The sequence below is a fragment of the Xenopus laevis genome, chromosome 9_10L (assembly GCF_017654675.1).
Source record: "Xenopus laevis strain J_2021 chromosome 9_10L, Xenopus_laevis_v10.1, whole genome shotgun sequence".
NCBI lineage: Eukaryota > Metazoa > Chordata > Amphibia > Anura > Pipidae > Xenopus > Xenopus laevis.
In genome coordinates this window covers 83,090,928-83,115,162 of record NC_054387.1, presented here as the reverse complement: position 1 = coordinate 83,115,162, position 24,235 = coordinate 83,090,928, and the positions used below count along the sequence as shown (strand labels likewise).

The following is a 24,235-nucleotide window of genomic DNA, read 5'->3' as shown; positions in this document are numbered from 1 at the left end:
ATTTTACTATCTGGAAAATATCTGAAATAAACCCCAGTTATCAATAATACACTATTACATAGCTGACAGTATAGGGACACCCATTCTAATGATTTCAATAAGGTATTAACACTACACCCATCATTGCTCACACAGATGTCTCTACATGCAATGGTATTGTTGACAATTCAGTACTTTCTACTTTGTGGCAGGAATATTGGGACGGCCTCCTTTTTTTTCAGCAGGAAAATATACCTGTGCAAAAAGCAAAGGTGAGGGGGGCAAAATTGACTAGCCATCATCCATGCAGTGCCTGTGAGTGCAGACACAGAAGCAAGTGAAAGCCAATGAATCGGTTGATTGATATTTAGACCAAGAAACAGGCCACAAATCAGCACTGTATGGCAGAAGCCTTAGAGCACCAGTGCAAGCAGGCATTATCACACAACATCAGTGACATAGAAGCATAGCCTACTAATAATGTTCCAACATATAGCAATAAAGAAAACCTAGCTACATTGCAGCTTACATGTGTAGCTCTAGTTCCTATGAATCAGCATTCTGAAATGAGTCCATATGAATATATGATACTTACATTTAACAACCAACAAAAAATTTGCCCACTGTGCAGTGTCTACTATGAGTTTGAATGAACACTTACATGATGAACATTTCTGGGGTGATGATTGTACTAAACTGACATAGTAATAGACAATTCCCAATCATGTCAAGTCATCATCATCAGCATTTAATAGAATGTTATCTCTATGATTTTTTTTCCAAGAATTGTCACAGTAGCCATCATTTGCAGTGATCTTAACTGTGTAGTAGCAGGAGATAAATGTTGATATGACCAAACTCATAGCCTTTATTGCATAGTAGTTAGGACTTCCTAATCAACCTGGTTATCAACATCCTTAGCTACAAAACAGTTGGTCTTCATGGTGTGTAAAAGGTCCTTGGTGGCTGAAAGTTAAGGAGTTGCACATCTCAGAAATATAACACTTACCCCCATATGTAATAAAATGCACTGTTTGCCCAGAAAAAGCAACCCATATCACCAATAAGATGTTTGCTTTTAAACAGGTGGCCAGTAAATGCTACCTGCTGATTGGTTGCTATGGGTTATTGCTCCTGGGCAAACTTAGTGTATTTTATTAAATAACCCCCAAAGCACATTTGTAATCCAAAGGGTCAGCAGAACCTGTTATTGACAAGGAAAGCAATAGCTGAGCTACCCCCAAAACTTAGTAGGGCCAACAGGTCAGCTCAGAATTAGGACATAACATGTGCATGTTCTGTTTTGGTCATTGTGTGAAGACAACGTTGTGAATGCGGACTGCAACAGGAATGTTTTCTGCTGTTTGAACAAAGATGGAAGCACAAGATAGACAATATATTCATAAATTGTTCTGGCCTTGAATAAGAATACAATGTAGCTTTTTATACTACATTTGTTTCAGGTGTTTTGGAATAATTTTTTGATATCGCATGATAGACACCTGCTTGGAAGCAAATCAACAGGTTCAGATGCTTTGAATAGAACTCAATTCTTCAGTCCTCTACTGTTCTGAGTGATTAGACAGGAGATTTGCAGTTCCCTTTTGAGTACTTCCCACGGCTCAAAACACAGATCCACGTGTTTCTGTCATCCCCTCTGCTTATTCACTGCCATTGCTTTGTCACTAACTTCCTGGCCAGCAGCTGTTTACATGGACTGTAGGAAAATGACTCTGCTGCCCCCTCTTTCCTTCTTGAAAAAAATACGGAAAAAGCACTAAATAATAAAACAAACAAACCCTGCGGAAAAATAACAAGTGTTTCTTATATAATGAAAAGAAATCACCAAACAATAGGATGGGGAAGCTGTTCTCTTAGCTGATGCTTGACATTGTTCTCAGTTTATGTTTTAGAATTTAGAGGCCTTGATGTCGGACGAAAACTCAGCAAAACCTTGTGTAGTATGAGAAACAGAACATGTTCTATTTTGGTTGAAATAGGGGTTATTGCCTCTTGTTGTATCTTGTTTACCAAATATGTTTTGAGCTTGTTATGCAGATTAAAAAAATTAGATTACAATGGATGGTTTGTTTAAAATTATTGTAAATAAGGCTGAAAGAAAATTAGTCATAGTGCCAGTTTTTCAACTGGTTTTAAACCATTCACTGTTTTCCATAGGGCTCTAAAGCAACAGTACCAAGAAGGCTCAGTTACAAATGTAGTTCAAAGAGCTAAACTTTTGCACTTTGCTATGTCTTCCACTTACAATGCAGTTTTTTTTAATGAATTCAAGTATAATTGAAGGAGCACGCTAGTTTTTATCCCACTGCAACTTGCACTTCATGCATCAACATGAAAGAAATTTAGTGTCCATTTTGGTAATTGAACACAAAGTAGTGACACATAGTAGTTCCCCTGCACTTGTATATGAATGGTGTCACCTCTGGTACAAGGCAATAATAACAGCATTAATGTCTGATGCTTTTGATGCAACAATTGTAGCAATATGTGTGCTTCTGAATAATTCATCAGAGGAGGCCGAAGGTGTACATTAATGATATTCACATGTTGCAAATAAGCATGTATGAAAACAATTACCTTTCTAAATAACTTCACTGCATGCTCAATTCTGCATCCATTTTATCACTTGTTTTTGTAAATGATTCTTAAAGACTGATGTTTGCTGCAGGTGTGGAATTACATAGTTGCGTAGTTGAAACATGATAATAGTCTACCCCTCCAGTGGTTTCATAAACACACAGGAGAAGGGAAGAATTACCCTCGCACACCCTGGCTGTCCAAATAACCTTGAATCCCAGGTGCTCGGTGATAGAGGAATTGGCAGCCTCAAATACAACGTAGGAGAAGAACACACCGGCACATCATGGGTAATGCTAGCAGGAAACGCCTTGCTCATTTATTGTGGATGCAACGTTTCGGGGCGTAACCCAGGGGTTACGCCCCGAAACGTTGCATCCGCAATAAACAAGCAATGCTTTTCCTGCTAGCATTACTCATGATGTGTCGGTGTGTTCTTCGCCTTCATAAACACACATTCATATACAGACCTATCAATACACTCACATATATTTACATACTCTCTATTGTAAAATATAAGGATATTATAAGTCAAAGAGGAGTTACATGACTATATAAAAACACAAGGCTGAGGGTTATTCAATATAATACACAAGTTTAAGTACCATGTGCCAGAAATCACGTCACTTAGCACCAATTATAAATGATGACATAACTAGGAATCATAAGGATATAATTAACAGAATATTCATGGCTCTTGTGTATTATGTATATACATTCATATGTAAAATGAAATTGATTTTAGCAAACTGTTGAGTGCCGGCCCATTTAATAGAAAGGTATAAATTCTTTTTCTTGTAAAGCAATGGATAAATGGCACAGCACTTACCTCCCTAATTGCCTACCCCTTGCCTTTACATCTGAGCGCTCTGTTTTTGAGGTGCTGAACATTTCACTGCAAAATTAACTGCTTGGGGATGTATTTCACATTCAGAGAGGTGACCCTGACTGAATGCCAAGTGTTTTAGTAATCTCTAATATTTTATAAGGCATCTGTTATACATGTTAAACTTTTGTTCTAGATTGCTGGTCTCCTATACCCCAGTTTCCCATGAAATCATTCAAGAGCACAAAGAACATTTTCCATTCTTTATTAATTCATAAAATGTATTAATAATCTTTATATTTATTTTGGATCTGAGAATGTCATACGTTTTAAGAGACTAAGAGAGTATAATTTATCTATATAATTTATCTCATTATTTTTTAGTAATCATTTTTCTTGCTTATCTCCCTTGACTAAGTGGTGCTTCAAGTAAAATAATCCAATATTGAAAATTTCACTGCATGTATATTTTGTAACCTGATAGGTGAAGTTCTATGCATTTATCTTCTAGCACTTCCTCCAACTCTAATCTCTGCCAAGACTGATATAAATTCTCACAGTCTCTACAGCCTAGTGCAGACTTGTGATAACATTTACAGGGTTCACAGGCCCCAAAGCACCACTGCTAGGGTAGTGTTTGTCACCAAACAGCAGCATGGTATAAATAGTGAGAATATGCAGGAGAGGCTGTGACCCTTCTCAGCACTCAGCACAGCATCAGACTAGCTTGTTTGCTTCTAAAGCTAAATGCAAAGGTTCTGTAACACTAAAGGAGAGGAAAGAATGTGGTCACTTATGATCAGACTTAGATTATGATACAATACAAATTACATGGGCAAAGCAAAAAATATTAAGTTTAAATACCAATTGAAAGTGTACTTGTAAAAAAATATTTCAAAGCAGGCAGACTTTTATGACTATTATGCTTCATGACGGCAGATAGATCCCTGTGGAAATACAATGCTTCACCAATCCATTTCTATAAAACGAGTTTGCTGTTCGGCTGCACAACACTACTGTGACTCCATCAGTTTGTTTTGCTTCAGACACAGAGGTGGCACATGCTGTCAAGAGGGTAAATTACAGTTAGCAGCAGGGCCCCCAGATAGTACACCATGCAGGCTAATGATGTGCTTGCAGCCTCTGCACTGTGTGGCACATCTGCTGAATCTCACCAAATGAAGTTAAAGGCAAGCAATTCGTTACAAAAGTTACAACAAATAAATAACCTTAATCGCATGGCACTGGATACTAAACAGCCTAATCAGGCAAATCTGTATGCATTCAGGGTGATTTCCCTTTATTTATTATGCTATCTAATTATTCTGGAGAAATAACGAGGAACAAGAAAAATATAACATTTATATCTGCATTAATCTGCCAAACAACGGAACCTACAAATAATTTTCTTGGCATACGAGTATATTCTGGTAAATAAATACTGTAAACAATTTTAACATTAATGATAGGAAGTCAACAACAGTTGAAGACCAGTAAGTGCATTTAAGTTGCCAATTTTCTTTTCTAGTCTTTAAATTAATCCAGGGTTTTACCCCTGTGTTTCTCCCAGGCAGTTTAACATCTGTTTATTGCAATGCTTGTTACCATCTCCATGGCAGTTCTTAGCCCATTTAAACAAAGTACAGTAGTACTTCCTAACATTCTTCCTTTCAGCTTTAGGGCACAATCTCTTGTATTATTATTCCTCCGGTTCTAAATATACACTCTGTCTCCCAGTCTTGGTTAATTTCCTCATAGAACATTTGATGTTTTTAGAGTGTTTTTACACTTTTACTCTAGACTCTTATCAATATTTGAATCATTATGTTTTTATGGATATTCCAAACAGGAAACAATGTATGGTGGTGTAGTTCACATGCTGTATATTTAATTTGTATACCATTTTTTGCTGGAAAACCACATAGAGAACCAAGGTTGCATCACATAGCCAATAAGTATCACAAGAAGCACAAGGGAAAGCGTACCATATACAGATTGCACAGACACCATATCAATCATCCTGAGCATGATAAGTAACTACATTTGTATCATAAACTATCATATTGCAAAGCCCATTTATTTTCTTACACCATGTACAGTCCTGCAACACACCCAAGACTGACAACTACAAAGCTATATATTTTGCAAAATATTATTATATATTGTAAACAATATGAAAAAAACACAAAAAGCAAGGATGGGGTTTGACTGGCCCATATTTCCAAACCAGCAGCATTTGGTTTCATCTAAATGTTGAAAGCAAATTATTAAGTTATGGATTGGCAGACAAATAAAAGTGTGGACACAAGTCTACCAGATACCGTCTGCAAGAAAGTAGATGTATCCCCTTTCTAAGCTTGGCCTGTAGTGTTAACCTTCCATGCAGTGTTTAGTAAAATGGGGCCTGGTGTATTGCTTTAGATATCATTGCCTTTGTAATGACTTCTACTAGTACATTGTCTAATTTTTTTAACTTGCTTTGTAGTCCTATAAATTATTCTTCTATTCCTAAAACAAAAGCATCTAAAGTTCCTAAAATCCCCATAAATATTCAACCTCGGAAACTTTAACCCCAATTAATGATGCTTTTAAGTCACTCTTAATATTTTTCACGAGCAAGGTAATCTGATCATTTGCTTTGATTTCTGTCTCTTGCATAGTTTTTGTTAACTTCACTTTCCTTATTTTTACAGTGATTTGGACATTTTGGGCTGTTGATTCAACAAAATAATATTAAAGCCACTCATTTTGTCTACAAATCTGTTTCCAAAAATAGAATAAATGGTTGCACTTTTGTATTAAATTAGCCCAGACATCATTTACTAAACTATCAATATTGCAACACACATCAGCGATAAGTATCCGTGCTGTTCCTTATCTCTGTGTTCCTTTGCCTACATTATTTTCACTTACAGTACCTATACTTACGGATTATGCCTGTTTATTATCTATTGAACATATACAGTATAAAGGTAATACTTATAATATGCAATGAACATTCTTCCTTTGAATATACAGGCATAATTATAAATATATTTCTGACCATTAGAGGCACTGTTTTGCATCTGTCTGTGGAAGGACACAGGCAAACAATATAGCAGCTTATGTATTTATCGTATATACTCGAGTATAAGCCGACCCGAGTAAAGCCGACCCGAGTATAAGCCGAGGTACCTAATTTTACCTACAAAAACTTGTAACACTTATTGACTTGAGTATAAGCCTAGGGGTGAGAAATGCATTCACAGGGTGAACAGCGCAAAACAGGGTGCCGGAACGCACATTGGCAGAGAGTGCGGCCTCTCACCCCATTAATCGACACACAAGTTGGAGTTCAGGGGTGCCCAGACTTTGTTACCCTGGGATCTACTCTCGACACCTGGCCCTCATCAGGAGATCTACCTTGATAGCGGGGGAAGGGGGGGGGTTCTGCAGAGTAGCCCTCCATGCTCAGACCAATGGCCCGGCTCTGACTCCCTCTGTGCTGCTCTTCTCCTCTCCTCTCCCTCCCTCCCTGCTGCTCTTCTCCCTTTCTCCTGCTCGTCTCTTCTCCCTCCAGCTCATGATCTTTTAGTTGGGCAGGAGCCAAGGTGTACCCCACCCCCAGTACCTGATCGTGTAGTTGGGCAAGGTGCCAGACGCACAGGTGGGGAGGCGGACTTGTCGAACACTGCTGTACTCCATCTCCAGCTCGAACTGCAGCTCATCAGGCATGGGCTCCCCGGGGGCGTTGAGGAGCCACATGGAGCAGAACACGGGCAGTACCTCCCCTAGACTCAGGCCCTCCAGCAGGCGGCCCACCGTGTGGTTCTGCAGCAACTCTTCTTAGTGAGCCACTGCTGGAGCAGTGCCGTGTCCCCCACAGCAAAAGTAATGGAACTGGCAACTCTCCTGTGCTGCAGCCACCAGCTCTGATTTCAGGTAGTCCCGCAGGAAGGCATCGGGCTCCACGGGCCAGAGGGGGGTGAGAGGGGGGTTCAGGACGGTGGTGGTATAGCAGGAGGACACCGGTAGGAAGTTGTCATCTGTTCTGCACTTCCGCCTCCAGCAACGTGGCACCTTGCTGGCCCTTTTGGAAGTTCGTTTCTCCAATGGGAAGCGATAGCGGGTAATTCCAAGCTCGTTAAGCCTCGCACTGCATGTTGCCCTTGTTTCGTGAGGAACAGGACTCACCTGACGCCGGGCCCAGATCGCGGTCTACCAGGAACATTGCCGGGATCTATTGGTAGACTGCGATCGGCGTCCTGGGCACCCCTGACGTAGACGCTTCTATTGAGGGGAGTGAAGGTGGACTTTGTGGGAGATACCGGTATGTGTCTCCCATAACAATGTTGTACAGCAACAGTTTTTAATTCCTCAGGGTCCTCAGCAACCTCGACTCCAACAAAAGGTATTTTCCTGGTGCCCTTACAGCGTTGCACAGCCATTGACTCGAGTATAAGCCGAGGTAGAATTTTTCAGCACATTTTGGGTGCTGAAAAACTTGGCTTATACTCAAGTGTATACGGTAGTTCATTTTTATATTGCTGTTGTTTTAACAACATAGCATTCCTACTATAAAATTAACTCTAGTGATAGACAATGTAAAATGCAAAAGGATAAAATTCCACCTAAAGGTACAAGGAAAATGAAAGAAGAAAATGTGCTCACCAATTCAAACAACACAAGGTTTCAGAACAGTATAATATTCCATAGGAGCAATACAAAAACTATCAATACCAAATCTAGTCTATAACATACTCAGTACATTACAAGGATGGTATACTTAAAATCAAAAGAATCTTCAAATTGCTCATTAATCACCATTCTTACAAGAATTGATTTAGATGGTTGTGGGATGCCAACCAGTGGCCTAAATCAAGAATAACTTGCTTTTTCTTACTCTATATTTTTTAATCTACTGTAGGGATTCTTTCTACCCATAGTTCAAGATTTGGTCAAAATATTGCATAACCTATTACTTTTATTAGATGAAAATAGATAAATATCATTTGGGCTCCAGAGACAGACCTCAAAAGGATGATAAAGTGACCAGGAAGGCAATTAGCTTAGAAAAATATTTGTGCGTTGAGAAGAATTGGCCTGGCACATTAAGTAAGTGTATGTAGGACTTTCCTTGCCATATATCATACTTTCCCACTGCTACATGTGATGGCTGGAAAGGTTTTGAGGAGGGCAAGCAATGCGGGATGCATGTTAATGGACATTCTCCAAATTGCAGGACCACTCTAGCTCTTGCTTCTCTGGGCTAATGACCCAGAACATCTGTTCCAAGCACGTGCTGGGCACCGGCAGAGAACATTAAACATTAGAAGGCCGTTATGGAGAGACATATCTGCACAGATAGTATATGAGAGAAGGAAAAGGTTGGGGAGAGTCGAAGGCCATTAGCTGTGAAAGACTGACTATTAATGCACCCACAGAGACTTCATAATAGTAACTTCAGCAGTGCTGAGCCATCATTAAAATGTTCAGGACTGTGTCACAGAGGAGCAGCAAGAGAGGCTAGCATGTGGAGAAGGAAAATACAGAGCACAGTTCCAGACTACGAATCCTGCAGGATCTGATGTATTTTCATATTCTACAAGAACTGTAACACTTTCTCTTATATATTGGGATAAAAGTTTTCTTTAACCAATTCAATTTATGAAATAGGTACTACTAACCGCACCAATTTTATGATCTACCACTGCTTGCATCTCACTGAATCTTCATATAATAGATAAATATCATCAGTGTCTCATTTACATAACATTACATATAAGACTACAGTATTTACAACTTGGATTAAACTTTACAAGATAACCTGCAACAAGACCCATAAAATATTTACGATCCTTCAGTTTTCCTTGACCACCACCAACAGCTATAATAAAAGATTAGCACCCTGTTGGTTTCCCTTTGCTTTTGGAATGATGGAGTGACCAGAAACTATTCATAACCCATAATGACTTTCATGTCACCTTGCATCTGGGAGATGAAAATACAGCTGCATTCTGTTCAGGCTCAGTAATTTGCTTTCACCATGATTTTTCAGTGGTTTTGCAAATACCACAGTGTCATTTAGTGTAAATGGATTTTTCACAGATCTGGCCAATTACTTCACGTTCAGTGTTAAGGTGGCCATATACGGGTAGATAAAGCTGCCGATATTGGTCGTTTGGACCGATTTGACAGCTTATCTGCCCGTGTATGGGGGCTTCCGACGGGTCATCCCGATCGATATCTGGCCACGATATCGATCGGGAAGGTTGGATTTTTACCCGACCGACCCGTCGGAGCCGCTTGGCGCATCGTAATTCGATCGTTCGGCCATACGGCCGAACGCTCGAATTACCCCCGATATAGCCACGCAGTTTAGTGGCATATCGGGGAAAGATCCGCTCGTTTGGCGATGTCGCCAAACGAGCGGATCTTTAAGTCTATGGCCACCTTTAACAGGAGATTTGGTTATTGACAGTTCTACTGACATTTCAAAGACCTATGTTGTTTAGAAATAGCACAAAACAGGTTTCCATGTCCATTTTGCTGTAGATAATTAATTCCATTAATGGATACCAGTTGACAGCTACTGTGCAAATAATTGCAATTGCCTTGCAAACCATGCTCTGTGCCCTCTACTTGCACCATAAGACCATTTCTGACCACGCTGCCCATGAAATGCCAACCACAAGGGAATAAAATGTTTCTTTTTAAACAATATTAGCAGTGCATGATTTTGATAAGTGATAAGTGATACCTCTCACTGTTAGTTTGGATTGTCTGACGCAATGTAATAATAAATATATTGGCTTTACCAAAGCACTATGGTAACATGTTTATAGTTTCTACTAAGTCAATTACTTTTCACAAGATAAACCGTAAGCTAGCTTTTTCTCACTGAATTGAATCGGGCACAATATCTCTTGAAACCATAATTTTCAGGTTTGTATAAATGGTGTCCCAGTATACCACTAAACAAGGGAGCAAGTTTTTATTCAACTATATATTTTTATTAAGGACTTAGGGGATGGCATGCAAAAATAATATATTGCCTTTACTATGTCATTACCATTTTACCCATTAATGGGCCAGATTCAATTGGATGAGAAAAGGTTTTATCACATGAACATGTCATCGACAAGATTCAATTTGAGATGCAATTCAATTCAGAAAAACTTATCTCACTGGTTATCACATGAAAACTCTATTGAAAAAAAAATGGAACTGAATTTGGAGAACTATGGGGCAACTATGGGGCAAATTTACTTACCTACGAAAATTCCCCTTCGCTCACATTGCAACACTTAGCCAGGCGTAATTTAGCCTGGACAAAGCTAATTAACGAAGATCCGAAGTTACCGAACGCTTGCTAAGTTGCACCAGCGAAAATATGATCAGCAGTTCGAAGTTACGTTTGCGTTCGCTAATTTGCATACGGCGTGCAGCTAAAGTACAATGGCCGTATATGCTGCAGCAAATACATTACATTACACAAGGCCAGGGAACCTTAATAAAATTATATAGAGTTGTTATAATGCCCTACACATGTGCCCACAGTATAGTTTAGGTGCCATATGTTATCAAATGTAGGGGGGGAAGGAGGGTACCCCCAAAAAAATTTCGCTCTTTTTCAGCCTATCATCCTGTAAAAAGGAAAAGACGACAGCGTTTTTTTGGGACTTAGAAAACATTTCAACTATTTTTTGACAAACTCCTATCTACTCCATTGCACTTCACCAGGTCTTCTGTGGCAAAGGCAAGTCTGGCGATAGAAGTAACAGTCAGTAAAATCAAAAAGTTAGTGAATTTGCGTAGTAACGCTCTTCGCCAGAGCAAAAATTTGTCTGGCGTTAGAGTGCAAAGTTGCGCCAGAATCTATCTCCTTCGCTAGCGTAATTATGCCAGCGCCCGTTAGTAAATCGGCGAAGTGCCGAAATAACGTCACGCTGGCGAATTTTTTTTGGGGGGCGGCATGCAAAAATAGGAACTATACATATAAAAAATGGTTTTGAATCTGTCTAAACTATGCCCATTACTTTAAGTGACTGTTTTACTGTTCAGATGCCTTGAATCACAATGGAAAAGGTAATGTATGTAGACTGCTTAAGGGCAGAGGGACAGATGAAAAGTAAAGAGAACTCAGTGAATCTGAAGTGCCTAGTGGAGCAAAGGTAGGGTTAAACAAGACCAGCAGAGCACAGGAAGAACTCGGCATGTTGCCTTTAAATGTGCACTATATTTGATATGTGTCTCTGGCTCTGTAGAAAGCTTAGAGTGGGTCATTAAACATAGCATTACCCTGTAAATCAAACTGTTCTGCCCCCACACAAACAGAGGCATAAATATTTATGTAAAGTGTCCATAAGAGATAATTTGTCAGGCAAATTCAGCAGATAAAAATAGAATGTATTTAAAACTGCTGCAGAAGTCAGAGAAAGCTCCCTGCATGTGTACAAAGCCATTATACACAGTAGTGTGGAGAGTCTGTCATTTTATTCCGAGACGACAATGTATCACGCTATATTAATGCCACACAGTTTTCTATTACATCCTGAGCTGCTGCATTAAGTACAAGACATTAGTTTTTAGCACATACACATTATTTTTTCTGTTCGCTTTATGTCTCATATACCAGACAGTGAAAAATGACATTGCGAGGAACAGAAATAGATAAAACCATTGCATGCACCAAGCAGGCGCAATTATAACTCTTCACTGGTCCATTAAGCAACTTTGGGAATTATCTGGGCATGGGAGTTCCAAGAGTTAAAATTAACCCCTACAGCTGCGTATTTCTTTTTAAGCTGAGAGAAGTGGATCTGCTCCATGCCCTATCATCATTACTTATTTGAACCACTTCCGCTTGTGTGCAGTCACATGCAGTGTAGTGGAGGTTGGCTTGAAAACCCCTGTTTTTGCGTATTTGGGCAGTCCTCCTGATTGCATACAGTCACACGCATGAAGAGCAGAGGACTCCTCCGATCTGCAAGCGTGTGACTGTATGCAATCGAATCTTATTTAAATCAATGAAGATGGGGAATGAAACAGATCCACTTTGAAAAAAATACCCAGGTTTAGAGCAGCGGAGTTAATGCTCCATCTGCCCTTGGCCTAAAGCAGAATAGTCCGTTATAAAAGGGAGATGTGTCTGGTGGAATAGTGTGCTGCAGACCATTTTTCCCAGTTTACTTTGTGGATTGTTGGTATTTACACTGAGAAGCATAAAGGATAAAAGCAGAGGAGTTTGTGTTTACATAGTGTATTCTTGGTGCACCAGGAAGTGAATGTTGAGCAATGTGCCACCTGCAAACAGCAAGAACACCTGCCAGAGATGGCACTGGTAGTCTTATTCAGGAAATCCAGAGCTTATTTGTTATGGAGAGGGGAGTAGGGCTGGACTGGCAATCTTTATATTCTGGCAGACATGAGAGAGGCTGCTGTAAACTACCACTACGACTTTTTATTGTGCCTGTGATGCCGGGTGTCTTTGGCCCTTAGTGTACTTGAAATGCCAGGGCCATGAAAGGGGGTAGTGGTGCAAAGCAACCTATATACTGTATTTTTGTTTTTGTTTGAAAAGTATTTGCTTCCAAGAAAAGGAGCACAAAGAGCTACACCTGTCTACGTATGCAATACTGCATGCGCCTAACAGCAATGAATATATGCGGGACACCCCTGAGCATAAATTGGCCTCCCCTTGCACACAGAAATCATTAAGGGGCCTCAATAAAAGACATACAGTAGCATACCTTGATCAGGCTGGGCACTGCAACAGAAGATGCTTGAATGAGTACCAAAAGACTCAATGTACTTCCGAGCCCCTGCTCAAGGTAAGTGTTATGTACAGGACCCCCTTATGCATATGAGTTCTGCACACTGTGCAGCTTTTACCTCCTTATGGGTGCAGTGAAATGCTTAGTCTATAGGGTACCACTGCTGGTACCTGTAGTAAAAGAACCCTTATTTACGGTGCACTTTGATATCCCTCAGGTTGTGCTATCTCAGACGAAGCTCCTCACCTTAGTTAATGGCAAGGTTGTCCCAACTTACCTGCCTATTTTAATGTACATGCTACCTTTTTGGTGGCAGAAGCAGCCCGATGAAACATTGGTGACACAGATTTATAGGTAGAATTCATGGTGTTTATCTGTTGTAATATTTTCAAGCCAATAAGTGCATTAGATTTTATTCAATTCATCAGCTAATAAAGCCAATATTTGTGAAACCAGCCTTCATATTCATACATGCAATATGTTTGACACATGGAGAAATAAGCAGCTAACAGTTGTATACAAACCCCTTTGCTTGAGACACATTTATCTATATGTGGGCAGGACAGTGCACAGTAGTTAGCATTGCTTGGGTCCTGGGTTCAATTTCAGCCAGAACATTGTCTGCAAGGGGTTTGCATGTTTTCCCTATGCCAGGTACTCCAGTTTCCCAGGTACTCCAGTTTCCTCCCACACTCCAATAGAGCCATGCATAAAACTGACCATAGTGTCCATGAATGTGATAGGGACCTGTAAACTCACTGGGGACAGGGACTGATTTGAATGATATATAATATCTTTAAAGTGCTGCAGAACATATCATATTTTTTAGGCTACATTGCTTTTTTACTTATAGTATGGTTTTTTTATTCAGCTATGTCCACCTACTCTCAGTTTATATATTTTACTGAGTCTCTTCTTCTTCTTACCACTATAGCATTTCCTCATTGCTTTGTCGGGAGCTGATTAATAGACATGAAACCTCTTCACCTCAGTGTACCTGGATAGGATTGAAACATTGCTCCCTATGGAATAGGAATACAGAAAGTACGCAGAAAACAAAGGGCTGTGCAGATGTCTCAAATTCCATCAGTGTATAATCAGATACAGGCAAATGGCTCTGCGTATTAACAGGATTCCAGCTCAACCTCATCTGGCTTCTCATAACCATAGGATCAGGCTCTGCACATAGTTGCCAGAAATACATTCCTTCTTTCATAAGGGAGCAATACCAATCTGTGAAAGGATGCTTTAGAAAGGGTTAATGCTACAGCCTGGTTTGCAACAGGATTTTGTGAAGGAAAGTGCTTTGCTATGCAAAAGGCTGCATTTCCAGGCAGGGTATACACCCCCTTAATGTGTATTAAATCAGTCAACAATTTTGTACAAGTTCCTGGCATGAGCTCCTGACATCACAATGGCCACCGAGCCTCCTGCAGTTCCACTGTAGTAAATAGCTTACACCAGATGAACTTTACCTCATTTGGACTCCCACAACCCAAAAGACTAATGGGCTCAATGGCATTGGGTTTTTGTGATGTATCAAATGCACACACCATTATGCACCATGAATACTGTGTTGTGAATGTGAAGCTCAGCTCAGCATCAGAATGCAAAGTGAGAAAATCTCAGCCCAAAAACTGGGACAGTTCTGATTCCAAAACAAATTGTCCAACTTCCATGACTTTCATGCATATGCTAGGGCCAATGTGAGAAGCAAAAGCACATTACAAAAAATAAATTCCAGTTTACAAATCTTTATACACCCTAGAACATATATTTTTCATCAGTTTTCATTCGATTAATACTTTAATGCAACCCCCCAAAGAACAACACGTGAAATATTTGAATTGTATAGGTGCTACTGAGCTCACTGCTCTCTACTAGCTAATCAGTAAATGGATAGCTATCATAAGAGACACTATTAAGACTCAGGGCATTCATGCAGAGAATACTTTTGCCCCAGGTTTGGCTGTGCTATGCAACTTGTACCAGATAAAAAAAGCGCAGCGTAGGCAGGAATAGGCCAGCCCTGTTCTTAATGCCTGCTATAGACAGGTGGTAAGGACATAGCCTCCTTGTAGCCTGCATCTCCCTTGTGTGTCTGAATGATGCACAAGTGAGGGGGGTGGCTAAGGGGGGGGACACTTAAGTTCTTCTTCCATCCCCCCCCTCACGATTACATGGAGGCAGCTCCAGCAATTAATTTATACTGGAAGGCAGGATACAAAGTACAAAAAAAATAGTGGATTGTGCCGTTTTTTGTACTTTGCAGCCCCCCTTCCAATTTATAATTGTGGAACACCACAGCAATCTATTGCAATCTATTGCTAGCCTCAGCTTGGGGCCTGTTCCCCCTGACCACTGAAATTAAAGACATTTACTTTACTTTATGGGGCCCATTTAATACATTTTTTCTGGTTGAGGCTTTTATGGGGGAAAACTCGATTTTTTCTTGGAAAAAAAAACTCCGAAAAAATCGGAGGTTTCGTCCGATAATCTGAAAAATTTAAGTTTTCGCTGTGACAACTCAAACAAATTGAGTTTCCGGTGCATCACTCGTATGATACGAATTGACGCTCGATTTTGTCATGCCATTTTGTCACTGAAAAATTATTGATAAATTAGTTAAAATCAAGGAAGGGAGTTTGGTTGTGTTTATTTTCATTAAAAAAATTGATTAATTTGAGTTTTAGTACATGTGCCCCTACTTGTTGACTTTATCTTTTTCATTGTTGAAAAAAATCTGAGCCATTTTGTAAATCATGTTAAAAGTGCAATCTGTCATATGAGCATGGCCTTCTCATATAGGGCCTCCATTTGCTCTTTATTTTTATTTCATTCAGTTGGCACAAAAATTAGTTTTTAAATGGAGAGCTCAAAGGAATTCCTTTATACTGTATATAAATGTGCAGTTCTGATTTTCTCTGCCTCTTTAGAAGAAGCTAATTCTAATGCTGCTAGAAATCAATGTGTCTGTTCTCTTATTTGGGTGAAGAAGAGGAGAAAAAGACTGAAAGAATAGTGAAGGATTTTTTGTTTGTGGTCTGGCAGTGAATGTATCTGAAAAACACTGGCCTCTGGTGAACCTACCATGCCCAGGAAAATCATTTCCGTCTCTCTGTGCTGCTTGGTTCTCTTCCTTTGGATGTAGCCTTGCCAGACCTGTGGTGAGAACGGAAAATCAGAGAGGATATGGCTGGAATCTAATCAGCTTCCTGAGTTCTAGAGAGCAAGTGGCAATTGAGGAAAACACAGAGGAAAGGAGCGTGGGTGATACAGGCGGTATGGACAAGATGGAGAGAAATTAGCATGAGCATCCATGCCCCCAGTGTATAAACACAGAAAATGGTTCTATATGGCATGTACAATACAATTGTAGGATCCCCTACAACATTATTAGCAGGAAAATATTTGCAATATCATATTTGACATGTGCTTTATCAAGTACAAAGCCATGCTGCTTCTCCTGTTCTTTAGCCTGGTTGCCCTTACCTCCCTAGCCCCCTTTACTTTCTACCTTCTTCTTACAACCCTGATGAGATTACTTTCTGAAACATAGTTCTCACTTTGTATCATGAGTGAAACCCCACTGAAATGTGTTGCACATATGTCTTTTCTTGGGAAGGGGCCACATGCACTTGGGTCAAGAAATATATACCATGCCTTTTCATTTTTATTTATTTTGTTGTAATTTTTATCCTACTTTTGAAATGGTACCTCTGCTTTTGTTAATAAAGCAAGATCCAGAGATACCTTTGGGAAGAATTGTACAGCACCATGATGCCATAAACGTTAGTGAAAAATCAATAAGACCAGTATTGGGGTTATGTAATAAAAGGCACTAAGTTTGACCGGGGGAGTAACCCATAGCAGCCAATCAGCAGGTAGCATTTACTAGCTTTACAGTGCTGTGGTCTTGAGTTCAGTCCTGGTCAGAGTCTTGTTTGCAAAAAATTGGTGTGTTCTCCCTGTGTCTCCATGTGCTTCCTAACCCAAAATAACAAATAGGTTAATTGGCTCCTGGTCAAGATAAAGATCTTAGATTGTTAGATCCACTGGGGCAGGGCCTGATGAATGATGAACAAATTCTGTAAAGTGCTGAATAATGTGCTAGTTCTATATTAATAAATCATCATAATGGCCAATATGTTAGGCAGGTTTTCCTGTGTTAAATTAGAAATTAATATTTCTAAAGATTTTAGCCAACTACAAAACAATGTACATTGCAGTAAAACTTTCTGTAAACAGAGGTGCTAACCCAATAAAGTAATTTATAAAGACATCCACTTTATCTACAGTAGTTTGTCAAAGAATACATTGCAATTCCATACATTTTTACAAAGTGAAATGTGTATAAATCTCAACAATAAAATAGCTTGAATGTTGAAAGTAAGCCTTCCATTGACTTATATAGAAGCTTGCCAGGTTTCAGCTGGCTTTGCAATTTACTAAAATGTTAGCACAATAAGTTTTGTAGTATAAACTTCTCATTAGAACACATTTGCATCTTTCTACTAGTTGAAAGTTCACCAGCGTGAAACTCTATACAGTACAATTCTATGGAAAAAATATGCTGGTTAATTAACTTAGAGAATTTATGCCAGCAAAATGTTGGCACATTACACTTGCAGTGACATAAGTATGACTTATACATATGCAATATTATCACTAAAATACACCTGACGTATTCACGTGAACTTTGGCAGGGTTATACAAGGGGAAAATGCTCCCTTTAGTAAATATGCCCCTAGAGTGGGGATTGCGTCTCTACATATTCATTTGTACAAAATTATAGAGTTGGGAGCACCTTCTATCAAGTAGAGAAACAACAAATGGTGTGCAGGGTCAAGTGACATGAATATAACTCTACATATTCATTGTTGATTTAGAGGGAGATGGGTACAGAGCCTGTATATAAGGTAACTGTAAATAGCCATAGAAAAGGAGGTTTACCTTCTGAATGAGAGGTGCAGCTACCTCAGGGTCTAAAGCTTTCTCGCCATGCAGTTTTGCAAGCCTCTCCCTTTTCTCTTCTAGATATATCTCTGTCATGAACTTTGCTCTCAGACGCCCTTGGCGTGCCCTTTCCGACACCTGGATCACACGAACAGCTTCATCCAGGGACATCTGCTTCACAGCTTTTGCCTGAGCATGAAGAAAGAAGAGATCAACCTTGTACACTGCATATCTATCAATAATGTCTGACCTTCATACATATGTGTGGGAGGACATTTATTACATGTCCCTTATGCCTGTGCACCTTGATAGCTTTAAAAACACATGGTAAATGCTTTAATCAGTGAGCCAGAATTCCTATGTATTCATCTAATGGAAAGTTAACAAACTAGACTTATAGTTTTGGTCTTATGATGTCTTCATTTTGCTAAAGAAGTCTGGTTTTTGCTCTTCTACATAGTCCAACAACACTCCTTGGTGTCTCCTTAAAACAGGACTGTAAGGGAAACTTTGAATGTAATAATATGAAAGATATACACTGCAGGAAAAAATATAGTATGCCTCCTAGATATGGTGGATAAGGAGGAAATTGTCAGTTATTTACTACTAGCAGGCACATATAAAAACATATGCAGATTTGGACACATTATAGGGATTATAGTGACCCTATCAGAGGGTTCCCTGTGACAGTTTCCCTTTTCTCAAAAGCAATAACCAGGATTGACTTGCACCAAACAAATCAGACACTAAGGGGCAGATTCACTAAAGGGTAAAGTGACTAACGCTAGCAACTTTTCGCCAGACTTGCCACTCGCAGGGACATCGCCAATTCACTTCAGGCACAGGCACCAATTCGATAGCGAATGGGATTGTAGCTAGCATTCATTTACACTCTATCGACAGGCGACTTTTTGCTCTGGCGAGCGATCATTACTCCGCAAATTCCCTAAAGTGCGGATTTTACTGAACCTTACCTCTTTCGCCAGAGTTGACTCCGCCACCTCAGACCAGGAGAAGTGCTAAAAAGAAGCTAGATCTTCCTCAATCTTCTATCACTTACATCATATCCTGTCAGGACTGCCAGACGTACCCGACCCAGAAGTATCCGACGGCGCTGTTTACATTCCCGGCGGTCACAGTGAAGATCCAAGATGGCGCCGCCCATGCTGAACACATGGCTGCAGCGTCGCTGTATGATGATGTCATCTCTGGTGCCGGGATCTCATCATAAAAGGGCGCCCAAAACACTGTGACGGCGCCCAAGAATAGGATTTGCTGCCATTAATCCTGGGTTCCTGTTTGTGTTTCCTGTATCCTGATTCCTGCTCCTGCCTTGGTTTTGACCCCCTGCCTGGACTCTTGTTATTTGATCCTGATCTGCCTGCCATTGAACTCTTGCCTGGACTTTGACCTTGATTCTGCTTAACCCTTTGGATACCGCGACCTTGCTCCCTCAAGAGGGCTTCCTCCTTGATCCAGACTACCTCCCTGGAGGGAGCTCCCGGCTCCCTGACATTATTCTTGGGCCATGGATCCCACTGAGGAAGCTCAGCCAGATTTCGGCAGGGCCTTTCGAGGTCTGCATACTCGCATGGAGGCGTACGAAGCTCGGCAAAATTATGTCGGACGCACGCTGGAGGCGATTTTGGAAAAGTTATCTATGCTGACGCCGACTACTCCAACGCCGTCAACGCCCACGCTAGTTGCTGCCGACATGGCTACACAGTCCTCCACTTCTGGTCCACGTATTCCTGCACCGCCTCTCTACAGTGGCGACCCTCAAGCCTGTCGTGGTTTTGTGAATCAGTGCCAGATTCAGTTCGCCCTGCAACCTGCAGAATTTAACTCTGAGCGAGCAAAGGTTGGTTTCGTGATCACTCGTCTGGCAGGGAAAGCGCTCGAATGGGCATCTCCGCACTGGGAGAAGGAGTCTCCTTTAATTGATAATTCCAAAGCCTTCCTTCAAGAATTCCGGACTGTGTTCGATGCTCCCGGTCGGGTGGCGACCGCTGCTTCTCGTCTGTTCCAGATCCGCCAAGGAAATCGCAGTGTTGCAGAATATGCCATTGAATTCCGTACTCTCGCTGCAGAGACTTGTTGGAACAATGATGCCTATCATGCTGCCTTCTACAATGGTCTCTCTATCCGCCTCAAAGATGACCTGGTCTCTCGTGAATTACCCACGCAGGTTGAAGACCTCATTGCTTTGTCTGTCAAGGTGGACACCCGTCAGAGAGAACATCAAGCTGATAGGGACCGAGTCAAGAAATTTCAACCCATGTTGGCTCCTCGCTTTCAAAGACCTCTATTACCTCCTACCCCCCAGCAGCCTTCTGTTATTCCTCCGGAGGAACCTATGCAAGTCGGAAGAGCTCGTCTCTCTGAACAGGAGAAACTCCGGAGACGTACGGCTGGACTTTGTCTCTACTGTGGGGGTCAATCTCACTTTGCCAACTCCTGTCCTGTGAAGCCTCAGAGTTCCTCTCTTCAAGGTAACCTTGGAAAGACTCATGTAGGGGGCGTTACTCCCAAGTCACAAGAGAACTCTCACAGGTTTCTTCTGCCTTTACAGATCCGTCTGTCCACTAAGACCATTGTTGGCTCAGCTTTTATTGACTCTGGAGCTGCCGGAAATTTCATGGACGCTCTCTTTGCCAAGCATATGAATGTTCCCCTGTTTCCATTGACTCCTCCACTTCGAGTAACCGCCATTGATGACCGACCCCTTGAATCCGAGTTTATCTCTATGACGACTGGGGAATTGCCTGTGCAGGTTGGGACTTTACACAAAGAAAAGTTATCGTTCCTGATTATTTCCTGTCCTTCTGTTCCAGTCGTCTTGGGGCTTCCCTGGTTACGCCTGCATAACCCTATCATTGATTGGTCCTCGGGGCAGGTTTCCCGTTGGAGTCCATACTGCCAACAGCATTGCCTTCCTGCTGAACCCATCCAGAGGGTGAATATTTCTACGTCAGATTTGAAGACGCTTCCCTCCTTCTACAAGGAATTCTCTGATGTCTTCTGTAAAAAGTCTGCAGAATTTCTCCCTCCTCATCGTCACTACGATTGTCCAGTTGATCTCCTGCCCGGAACCATGCGTCCTAGAGGTCGCACTTATCCTCTCTCCCCAGCAGAGACCGCTGCCATGAAGGAATATATCCAAGAAAATCTCCAGCGGGGGTTTATTCACCCTTCTACTTCTCCTGCAGGGGCTGGATTCTTCTTCGTGGAGAAGAAGGATGGAGGCCTACGTCCTTGTATTGACTACCGGGGTCTTAATAAAATCACCGTTAAGAACCGGTATCCCTTGCCTCTGATCGCAGAACTTTTTGACCAACTGAAGGGGGCTAAAATCTTCACTAAGTTGGATCTCCGTGGGGCGTATAACCTCATCCGCATCCGTGAAGGTGACAAATGGAAGACAGCATTCAACACTCGTGATGGGCACTATGAGTACCTCGTAATGCCCTTTGGTCTCTGCAATGCCCCCGCTGTCTTTCAAGAATTCGTGAACGACATTTTCCGGGATCTCTTGGGAAAGTTTGTGGTCGTGTACCTAGATGACATCCTGATTTTCTCCAAGGACCTTGCAAGCCATCGCTCCCAGGTGAAGGAAGTACTCTCTCGTTTGAGGAAGAACTCTCTCTTTGCCAAACTGGAGAAATGTGTGTTTGAAGTGTCCAAGATTCCTTTTCTGGGCTATATCATCTCCCCAGAGGGTTTCGAGATGGATCCTGTGAAAGTGTCTGCAATCCAAGAGTGGCCCCTACCGCTGAGCACTAAGGCAATCCAGAGATTCATTGGTTTTGCCAATTACTACCGGCAATTCATTAAGGTGTTCTCTTCTCGCATTGCTCCTATCCTGGCCCTCATCCGAAAAGGGGGTAAACCCAGCTTGTGGCCCCCGTCTGCTATTGAAGCCTTTCAATCCCTGAAGGATGCCTTCACTTCCGCTTTGGTTCTCCGCCATCCTGATCCGGAGTTACCTTTCTTCATCGAGGTGGATGCTTCTGAAGTTGGAGCTGGAGCTATCTTGTCCCAAAGACATCCCTCTGATGGAAAGTTGCACCCATGTGCATATTTCTCTAAGAAGTTCTCTCCTGCCGAACATAATTATGATGTAGGAAATCGAGAACTCCTGGCTGTCAAGCTTGCCTTAGAAGAGTGGCGTCACCTCCTTGAAGGTTCCTTGATCCCAGTCACGATCTACACAGATCATAAGAATCTTGAGTTCATTCAATCTCTCAAGAGGCTGAATCCCAGACAAGCAAGGTGGGCTCTCTTCTTCTCTCGATTTAACTTTGTCTTGACTTATCGCCCTGGCTCCAAGAATCGGAAAGCCGATGCTCTGTCTCGAAGTTTCACTCCGGTGGATCGTACTCCTGAAAGACGAGAGCCAATTATTCGTCCTGTCAAGATCATCGCTTCTTTATACCCTCAATTTGCTGATCAAATTCTGGCTGGTCAATCTTCTGCTCCTCCTGATACTCCCATCGGAATGCCATTTGTACCTCCTGAACTTCGTCTGCCTATCCTGCAACAGACTCATAGCTCCAAGCAAGCGGGACACCCTGGTCCTGCTAAGACTCTAGAACTTTTACGGCGTCTAGTCTGGTGGCCGACTATTCGTAAAGATGTCAAAGACTTTGTTGCTGCTTGTACCATTTGTGCCACTTCCAAGCCTAGCCATTCTCGCCCTAGCGGGTTACTACAGCCTTTGCCTGTCCCCTCTCGTCCTTGGACGCATTTGGCAATGGACTTCATAGTCGAACTTCCTCCCTCCAGTGGGAACACCGTGATCTGGGTCGTCATAGATCGTTTTAGCAAGATGGCCCACTTCATCCCTTTACGGAAGCTTCCATCTGCAGTGGAGTTGTCACAGTTGTTTATTCAATTCATTTTCCGCCTGCATGGCTTCCCGGCGGAGATTGTCTCTGACAGAGGTTCCCAGTTCACGGCGAAGTTTTGGCGTTCCTTATGCAAGGTCTTGGGTATTGCTCTCCAATTCTCCTCTGCCTATCATCCCCAAACGAATGGGGCAGCGGAGCGAGTGAATCAAGCCTTAGAACAATTCCTGAGAAATCATGTCTCCCTCTGCCAAGATGATTGGTCTGACCTTCTCCCGTGGGCGGAATTTGCTCATAACAACGCCTGTCATTCATCCACTGGAAGATCTCCATTCATGTCTGTGTATGGCCAACATCCTCAAGCCTTTCCGCAAGACTTTGTTTTGACTGATGTCCCAGCTGCTGATGACCATGCGGCCCATATGTCCGCTATTTGGGCTGCAACCAAGTCTAATTTGGAGAAGAGTGCTCTTGTGCACAAGACCTTCGCGGATCGGAGACGTAGGTCCTCTCCTCTCTTCAAGGTTGGTGATAAAGTTTGGCTTTCTTCCCGAAACATTCGTCTGAAGGTGCCATCTCCCAAGTTGGGTCCGAAGTTTGTGGGTCCATTTCCCATCTTGGAGATTATCAATCCTGTGGCTGTCAGACTTCAGCTTCCCCCTGAGATGCGAATCCCCAACGTGTTTCATGTCTCCTTGGTGAAACCCGCTACCTCCAACCACTTTTCTATTGACCAGTCTCCCCCTCCTACTATCTCTGTGGATGGTCAACAAGAATATGAGGTGGAAAAGATCCTTGACTCCAGAATCTCCAGGGGTTCTCTTCAGTACCTCATCAAGTGGAAGGGCTTTGGCCCTGAAGAATGCTCCTGGGAAGGACACTCTGATGTTCATGCTCCTCGTCTTGTGAGGGATTTCCACGCCAGGTTTCCCCAAAAGCCTTGTCCTGGTGGTCCAGAGGCCCCCCGTGGGGGAGGGGGTACTGTCAGGACTGCCAGACGTACCCGACCCAGAAGTATCCGACGGCGCTGTTTACATTCCCGGCGGTCACAGTGAAGATCCAAGATGGCGGCGCCCATGCTGAACACATGGCTGCAGCGTCGCTGTATGATGATGTCATCTCTGGTGCCGGGATCTCATCATAAAAGGGCGCCCAAAACACTGTGACGGCGCCCAAGAATAGGATTTGCTGCCATTAATCCTGGGTTCCTGTTTGTGTTTCCTGTATCCTGATTCCTGCTCCTGCCTTGGTTTTGACCCCCTGCCTGGACTCTT

The 24,235-nt window shown here is 41.9% G+C and overlaps 1 protein-coding gene across 1 annotated transcript in view; it reads right to left on the bottom strand.

The window, feature by feature from the left end:
- The window catches only part of iqca1.L (IQ motif containing with AAA domain 1 L homeolog), an 89,546-nt gene that overhangs the window by 49,361 nt on the left and 15,950 nt on the right, over window positions 1–24,235 (bottom strand). Inside the window, exons 4-5 of the mRNA XM_018236072.2 lie at window positions 18,112–18,303; window positions 16,249–16,320 (exon numbers count right to left, since the gene is read on the bottom strand). Of these exons, the coding sequence (XP_018091561.1) occupies window positions 16,249–16,320; window positions 18,112–18,303 (264 nt within the window). The remainder of the gene's footprint in view (window positions 1–16,248; window positions 16,321–18,111; window positions 18,304–24,235) is intronic.